Consider the following 9579-nt stretch of genomic DNA (forward strand, 5'->3'; position numbering starts at 1 on the left):
TTGTAAAATGTTTTGCCGAATAAACTACCTCAAGTATAGAATGTTAATTTAATTTCTATAGTTCAAAAAATGAAGAATTTCATTAATTACACAACAAATATACAGATTCTAAATTATACGGGGAGAAATGAAAAGCTCCAATATCATAAATTTTAAATTTAGTCGAACAATACACAAATTTAGTCTACGCTGAATGCTTTTACAAGGCAGGTGGTAAACTTTGGCATAAATTAAACCAAGTTTTGATGACATCATCACTCTTACATCCTGATCTTTGTGCCAAATAAAAATGTGTTAACATGAAATATTAAACCTCTCTACATAGGTCCACTCATTGATTTATCTAGAAATATAATCTAAGACTATCTACTCCTTGAAAATGTGGACCAGAGTGTACAAACCTTTTTTTTTTTTCAAAACTGTTTAAATTCAAAATATTTAGTCATTTTAAAACCATAATTTGAATGTAAAAGCAATATTACCAAGAGCAGGGGATGGGCTGTAGTGGCTACAAAAATTCCTTCATGAGGACAAATTAAGGAATTTTTGTTTTTTATTAGAAAATTTATTATTTGAAATTCAAGTTATTTTTTTACTTTTTTTCGGAAAAACTTCATTTTTTTGTGAATAGCTGTGGATTTTGTAATATTTTGAGAATATTTGTGGATCTTTTTTTAAAAAATTAGTTTTTGAAATTTAATTTTTTAAACTTTTTTCCCAAAAATTTGATTTTTTTTGTGAACAGCTCTGGATTTTTGATATTTTTTCACCCAAAAATTTAATATTTGATTTTTTTTAGAATAGCTATAAGTTTTCCAATTTTTTTTCGAAAATATTTAATATTTGAAGTTTTTTCTATAAAAAATTTACTTTTTGAATTTTTTCTCAAAAAAAAATACAAAAAAAACCAAGCCCCCCTTCATATATGTAGCGTTCAGCGATACAAGTTGATTCCATGTTCTTCTCGAGAGTATCTGTTAATCTAATATTTTGTATTAAACCTCTTAGTCGTTTACGTTTACTCGAGAATACAATTATTTGTAATTATAAGAAGCGTGTATTATTCTGGAAATACTACATATATATATAATCCTGCGGACGCTTCTGCTCAGGGACTGTGAAACAAGATTTTTCTTTATGAAGTAAAATGGTTACAAAGTGGGAAAATTGAGCCAGTGATTGAAGCCCACGGAGGTCATATAGAATAATTTTCACTGGATTTGTTCAGGGTCTAGGCAAGGTCAAAGTTTGTTCCAATTGTAGTGCACGACCCTGTATGTTATACAATAGATCTTAACCTTACTCTTACACAGAATGTATTATAATAATATGTATATACCTGTTCCAAAATGATTGAGATAGGTTCATTTGAAGGGAAAGGGGAAGACTTGGCTCCAAAATTCAGCCAGCATCGATTTTCTCATCAATTTTATGGTGGAAAAACATTCCATAGTTATTCGGACACTAAATGACTAATGCCTACATACTACATTTGCATATATCTCCATTCATCGCTGAACATGGAGACTCAAAATTTTAATATATTACTTAAAAACGGGACATTCAATATTTATATACCATGTGCGGCGAAAAAATATTTACACTTCGTTTTGGCTAAATAAATCAAGGTTTTTGTGAATGCGGTAAAATTGTTCCGGTCAAATACTAAAAAAATAAATAAACAAAAAAAGATAATGCCATTTGAACGTGACCAACGAATTTCGATCCGTGCACTTTTGGGGGCTGGCAAGAAACCTACGGAGTTTGCAATGTTACCATAGTTCCAAACTAACTACCCGGACATGAACCAAATGTTCCAGCAGGATGGTGCACCTGCACACACGTCCAAAAATGCCTAGAAGTACTTGGAGGACAACTTGCTTTTTAAACCAAAGAAAATGTGGCCACCCTACACACCAACCCTTTGGACTTCACTTTTTTGAATGCATGTTGAGTTCAAGGCCTGCACCGTCCGTCACCCAACAACCTCAAGGACACCGTCAACCAGCACTGGGATGTCATGTCTGAGGACTACATCCACAATGGTTGCTAGGCTTTCTGTGCTGCCTTGAAGCCATCATTTCTACTGAGGGAGTAGCCAAGACATCATATTAGTTATTTATATTTTGTTGACATAGCCTATTACAACTGGTTTTTGAAAGTGTAAAGATTTTTCACCACACCCGGTAGCATTGGCTAACTTAGTATAGAAGTTGATTATTTTACAATGTAATTGAATAATATAATATTATTTAATTGCTGACACAAGAATACATTATTAAACATTTGTTAATTTATCGTAGGTTAATAATCAAAAATATATCCTACGACACAGAGCTAAAAATTGAATTAGTACTAAACATTTTTTTTTAAATAATGGAATCCTTATGTTAATTTCGTCCATTATGACTAGAGGAAATATATTTGTAAACGAAAGTTGTTGTTTATGTGTAGGAAGATTACGATGACGAAACGAAACAATTTTATTAAATGTTTCACTTAAACAAATATTTTATTTTATTTTGATGAAATAAATACGAGACTATATATGATGAAGACAGGATGAAATGTTACTAAACAAACCGAAATTAACATTGTTTGATTGAATTATAAACTATCTACACTGAAATACATATCTATAAACTCAATTAGCAAATAAGTTGATCTATTTCTTGGTTCTTCAAATGTTTTATTAAATAAACCTAAAATGAATATTTAAGTCTTATTTGTCCTTTCAGAACATTAGATACTGACTAGATATTAGCAGTTGGATATCAGGAAATAACTAATATCCTATCTTACTCAAAATTTCTTTTTAGTTACAACTTAGAAAGTTAATTGATGTTGAACATGTTTCAATAACATATAATAGTATAATTGAGATGAAACATTATTCCATGAAATAAATCGACTAAAAACTAACAAACTCAATTCGCAAATATATATCGATGTATTTATAGTTAATTGGAATTATATACAAAAGTTAAATGAATATTTAAGCCTGTCCTTTCAGAATATTAGACACTCATTTGCAGATAAACACGAAGATATCATATCATATTAGAATTTCCTATTAGCTACACATTTGATTTATAGTTTCAATAACATAATAAGTCCGACTAATAATACAAATACAGGAATAAAATGGTCTAGAAACTAAACTAAACATCTCAATTGCAAATAATTTAATTTGTTTAAAGTTTATGCGAATTTTATTATTTTTGTCTTTTCATAACATTAGACACTTATTTGCAAATATTAACGTGATAATATCATGGAAAAACTATTAACTAGAGCTTTAATTAATGTTTAACAGTTTCAATAACATATTTAAGTATCATTTGGAATAAAAATGAATCCATTAAATAAATTAACTATCAAACTCAATTAGAAAATAAATCGATGCGTTAATACTTTATTCGAAGGATATGAATTAAATAAATATTTAATACTATTTTTTCCTTTCAGAACATTAGACACCAACTTGCGGATCTTAGTGAGGATATCAAACCATAATGAAGAAGTGGATTTATATATCTTACGTAAGAATTCATATTAGTTAGACGAACATAACTGAGTAAGACTAAGAATACAAATCAATGAAAAAAATTGACTAAAAACTAAATTATCAAATCAATCGATGTATTTATAGTTTATTCGAATGATATTAAGGTTGTCATTTCAGAACATTAGAGGCCGACTTGCAGATATTAGCACGTGTATATATCAGGTAATATCCAATTTCTTATCATAATGTAAATTTCCTGTTAGTTAGAACTTGTAACCTAAATCAATGTTTTACAGTTTCAATAACATATTTAAGTCAAAATTGGAATACGAACTATTTCATGAAATAAATTAACTAAAAACTAAAAAACTCAATTAGCAAATAAACTGATGTTTTTATAGTTTATTCGATTGATATGAACTAAATGAATATTAAGTTCTATTTTTCTCTAACAGAACATTTAACACTAACTTGCGTATCTTAGCCTGAATATCAGACAATAACTCACAAGACTCAAAATTGTCTATTAGTCAGACAAATGTTGCATATTTTCAATAAAATAACTGAGTAACACTTAAAAAAACTCAATTAGCAAATTAGCCCTTCCCGAACATTAGACATCAATTTGCTGATGTATGCGTGTAAATATCCGGCAATAGCCAACTTTTTATTAAACTCAAAATGTCCTGTTAGTTAGAACTTAAACTTAAATCAATGTTTTACTGTTTGAATAAGATATTTAAGTAAGAAACGGAATACAAATCCATGAAATCAATAGACTTAAAACTAATTTATGACAAGGACTATGACTAGATGAATCAATCCATTAGTTGACACTATAAATAGTATTCTAATCCATTTTCTCGACATATAAATAGTAATGCATAACGATTGTAATAGAAAGAAAGTTATTATTTTACCTTGTTTGGGAAGTGAAGGTGTCCGTGTCCGACCATTTCGTATCGGGTTACTTTTACAAATTTACAACACTAATATATTTGTAAATTGTCTTATATTCTATTTCCATGAAAATCACAAATTATTTTACAATTCCAGAGACGAAAATCAATATTTTTACTACTTACTACTAGGCATAGGACTCTCTTTCTCTCTCTCTTAGGCCTTAGCTTATACTTTGATATTTCGTACTACTATTAAAAAAATGTCATGTTACAACACGGCTTCTTCAATTTAGACATACATAATACTTAATAGAAGGGCTATGACGTCAGTAGAAAGAGTAACTATGTCATCAATATCCTCAATATTCTCTCCCTTTCTTCCTTTTTGATAATATATTATTGTAAGCGACGTCTATTGGCATATTTGGAACTAAATAAGTAGTTTTTTAATAAATATTTATCCGCTAGTTGTATAAATTGAATCAATATAAGAAATGTTGTGTACTACAAGTTGCCATTTTATATAAGTAGTTGTTATAACATGTATAATCAAATTGTACAAGGTTCAACGCAAAAAATGAGATGAATGATGTATTTTAAAACAAATAACTAAAATATAATTTATATGTTGCATATTATAAGCCACAGTTATATTACGGATAAATAAATAATAACCATATTATTTTTAATAGATCAAAATGATAGTATCAATGTAAAGTTGATAATTAGAAAAGCCAATGTTGTAACTAAATAGGCATTTTTAAATGAAAAAATTGCTACTTGTACAAGTTGCAACTTGTATAATCAGATTGTACAAGTTACAATTTGTACGTCTCATAGCAACTCTTTTAATTATAAAATCATTTATTTTAATTATCAACTATTAATTGATGATATCGTTTCAATTTAATTTACAGGGGTGTCTGCAGGATTATATATATTTGTGAGTGATAACAACAAACATCTTTAATTAATTGGGGGGGGGGCTCAAATCCATCCAGTCCACCTATGCAGACGCCCTTGTCATACTATATTAACACATATATTAATATAATATGTAGTTACGAGTAATATAATTACTGCAGGCATTTTTACTTCATAGGGTACCACATAAAGTGCATTATTAATTTAAAAAATGTTACTCAAAAAGGTAAAAAATTACATCGTAGAATATTTAATTATAATAAGTATTCTTCATTTTAAATTATTCATCTATTTTTTATCTTGTTCACGGCCTATAGTAACCTTAATAAAACTAAAGATCTCTTATTACGTCATTGTCTTTTTTGAATCTCGCAACCTTTCCACTAAAAAGAAATAGTAAATGGGCCAAAAATCAGTTAGTAGTTACTAGTTAGGCGATTCTTCTCAGTTATGGAACTATTATTCAATCATTGTGTGGAATTGATGTCAGTTTAATAAGAGCTGTTTTTGGTTCAACCAATCAGACTTCAGAACACTAATAATGAGGAAAATAGGAGAAAATTTGAGAGCTGACAGCAAAATAGAGTGTACATTTTTACTTGAGTGAGGTTATAGGGCCGTCCTATATACATAAAACTTTTAATATCCTATTTTTTTATATATAAGGTGTATCGATAAGAGATTTGTTAACCTTTGTTTAGAAGGCTATTTTGATGATGTCACAGAGGAGCACATTTAGGAGGAAATTCGATAAACAAATTGTATTAACACTGTCTGCAGGGGTTGGGGGCTGGAGAGGTTGTAGCTCCCCTCTCCTAGTATCAAAATTTCCAAAAAAATCAATTTTTCAATTTTTTTAATTTAATTTTTTGGGAATAGCCTATCCACATGGAAATTTTTTCCAAAATAATTTAGTTTTGGAATTTTTTTCCAAAAAAATCGTTTTTTGTGAATAACAAAGGATTTTTGAAATATTTTCCCCAAAATATAGTATTTGAAAATTTTTTTCCAAAAATTTTTATTTGGAAACTTTTTTCAAATGGCATACCTCCATCATTTCCCCTCATGATATGTGTAACTTTTCCTTCTCTTCGGAGAATTTACATTCTCAATTGAGTTTAAAGGGTGAATTCATGGAGAATGCAGCAGAGTTGTCCACAGGGTCATATATATATATACAATTTTTTTTTTTGGGGGCGGGGATGGAACTTAGTTTTAGAACTTTTTTTTTTTTAATTTCAAAAATCGATGCTATTTACAAATAAATAGAATTTTTTCGAAAAAAAATCTAAAATACACAGCTGCTTGGAAAAAAAATGCAAAAGAATTTCATTTCACATTTCTGTTAATGGAGATATCGTTAATTGTACAGATGCCCCTTCACATCAAGGTCTGTAATAGACACTTCTGAACTCGTGAATATTCAAGATAAATTCCTCCAGATATTCCACGGAATCATCGTATATTTATGTAAGAAATAAGGATTTCCACAAAAAGACAGAATAATGGATTGAAAGCCCCAGTGAAGAATAAAGGGAGTTGTCATCCTTCATCCATAGCTCATTCATTGAAGTTATTGAGGCATTTTCTCCTTAAGTCGCTCTCCTCCAAATCATTCTTAAAATTTTCAAAGTTACCATGTTGATTTTCAAGTGTTTTTCTTTTTTTAGTATGACCAAAAATACACACTTCATTGGTTATTATTATTCTCGAGAAGATAGCATCTAAGTAATAAGTAGCTACGTGAAGGGTCATCCGCAGGCGGTGGGCTGGAGTGGATGTAGCACCCCTCATTTTGAATAGAAAATATTTCATATTTGAAATTTAATTTAATTTTTGAATTTTTTTTTTCAAAATTTTTAATTTTCTGTGAATAGCTAAAGATTTTTGAAAATTTTGTCCAAACACTTTAATATTTGAAATTTTCGTACAAAAATTTTGAAGTTTCAATTCATTGATTTTTTGGAAAAAATTTCCAAAAACAACCCTTTCCCCCTCAAAAAAAAAAATATATATATATAATCCTGCAACACCCTTGGGGTTCATGAAAAACAAAGATGGTTTGTTGGGAGTTATATTATATATTATTAAAGCAAATAGTTTTTATTAGTCAATGCCAAATTATTCCAAGTAATGCCGTTTGTAACTAATAAAAAATACGAAATGATATGTTTATTTGAATGGGTATTAAAAATGTATTACATTTTATATCTTCTTATAAAAAAATACTGGTTAAATGTCAAGAGATTCATTACTTTTTTAGAAACATTCATGTAATATATTTCATCAATTATTTTCAAACTGCAATTTAACTGTTATTGATTATATGAATTAACTTATATTTATAGCATTATGACATATAAGTGATTGAGTGACATTTAATTAAAAAATTGACATAAATTGTATTTTAATTTAATAAAGAAATATGTATTTTTCTTGGCTATTATATATAATACCATTGAAATATTTTCAAAAATATTGGGAAATAAAATTTTAACTTCAATAGAACTTCTTAAAGTCAAATATTGTTAAATACTCAATCAGGGTTAACCTTAGCTATTATGAAACTGATTGGGTAGATATAAGAATAACAATTAATAACTAAAGTTAGGGTCGGTTTTAACGCGATTGTGGCATGGAGCATTTATAAATATTTCATGAAGATTCCATAATTTAATTCCTCAATAAAAATAGAAGTAGATTTAGTAAAGTTCTATATTTTCACATTCCTCACAGCTTTGAGCTATTTTCAATCATTGGACTGACATGCAAGGACCTTTATGTCGCTTTTATGCATTTGCTAAACGCTAAAACGATCTAAAAATAGGAGAGACAAAAACAAGTAATTCCAAAGCAAACACACATCCTGGATATTATCGACTTATGCATGTTGTGGACGAATCCTAACTACTCCCGGAAAGAAGATTCGTCTAAGGCAACATCCTTGTTGAGAGTAATATGTGATGATTTTCCATTCTTCCAAGTGGAATTGAATGATCCAATATTTGTATTATTAGTTGAATTCGTAATTCCAAGTTGTGATTTCAATCTAACGATATAATGACGGATTTATATTCGAATATACTCTTCTCTTATTACCGGAACAATACCAGAAGTAAAGAAGGGAAGGCACAACTCTGAGGAAAAGTGAGGGGCAGGCCTTCATTTATTCTTTTGAGGTATGCTTCTCATTTTTCAACTCTCTTCCGCCCTTCATTTTACTTCAAGTTTAATAGAAATACATGGTTAGACCATCATGCAATCGGACTTGCTAGACTTTTTAATTTGATGTATTGTACCGACTGCTTCGCAAGACAGACAGATTTTGACAAAACACGGAGACAATCATATTCTAAGAAGTCATCATAACTATAATTTCCAATTTGATGTATCGTACCGACTGCCGGGCAGGACAGACAGATTTTGACAAAACACACAAGCAATCTGATTTTCTGACGTCACTATTAAAAAGCGTGGTGGGAGTCAAACATCAGTCGTACACACGTTTTTAAAAACTTGAATTTCTATTAACCTTGATTTTACTTTATAAAAATTGGATAGTTGCGCTAAATGAACACGAAAATCGTTCAAGGAAAACTGTACAAAAAAAAAAAAAAAAATAGAGGCGCAAACCAACATTAAATGTACAAGGGTTACCAACTTATTTATATAAGTAAGTATATCGAAAATATTGAAGTTCCTCTTTACTCGGATTTTTCTTTACGGGGCTGGAGGTGTTGTGCTTTTTTACAAAATATTTTTTGAGCTTTCTTTTTTACAGAAAAGACAAATTTAAATAATAGTTGAAAATATTGAATATTGTTAATTTCAAATTTTGACAAAAAGGTTGCCCTTTCGACAAATTTGACAACAAAATGTTATTTAGGGAGTGTAACAATTATCCTGTGCGACCTTAGGGCTTGGGACTATTTTTGATATTAAAAGGGGTTCCTTGGATAACTCATTTCGTTATACCAAAATATTACCATTTCTTTTATAAATTTACTATCTTATTTTATTTTTAACTAGATTTTTTTTTTTTTTTTTTTTTTTTTTTTTTTTGACATTGATCAAAATATACTATCCTAAAAAATAAGGGATTTGGACTCGAGAATAAAGATAGTACGGGTAATGGACCTGGATCCGAAGTATGTCGGTACGGTATAAGTAAACTTGTATTATCACAAAAAAAAGTCGAGATATGAGACCTGAACCGACTTCGGAACTTCTACAAATAATAATAAA

General features: G+C 29.1%; 1 protein-coding gene across 2 annotated transcripts in view; it reads right to left on the reverse strand.

The window, feature by feature from the left end:
* LOC121119807 (E3 ubiquitin ligase RNF121) overlaps positions 1–4785 on the reverse strand; it is a 59575-nt gene extending 54790 nt beyond the window's left edge. The window contains exons 1-2 of one of the 2 annotated variants that reach the window (XM_071889775.1): positions 4594–4785; positions 4429–4525 (exon numbers count right to left, since the gene is read on the reverse strand). In XM_071889775.1, the coding sequence (XP_071745876.1) occupies positions 4429–4464 (36 nt within the window). In that variant the 5' untranslated portion in view covers positions 4465–4525; positions 4594–4785. Of the gene's footprint in view, positions 1–4428 lie in introns of both variants that reach the window. The other variant, XM_040714603.2, reaches the window with a different exon arrangement.
* Between the last annotated feature and the right edge of the window lie 4794 nt (positions 4786–9579).

Source organism: Lepeophtheirus salmonis, chromosome 6 (genome assembly GCF_016086655.4).
Source record: "Lepeophtheirus salmonis chromosome 6, UVic_Lsal_1.4, whole genome shotgun sequence".
Classification (NCBI taxonomy): domain Eukaryota; kingdom Metazoa; phylum Arthropoda; class Copepoda; order Siphonostomatoida; family Caligidae; genus Lepeophtheirus; species Lepeophtheirus salmonis.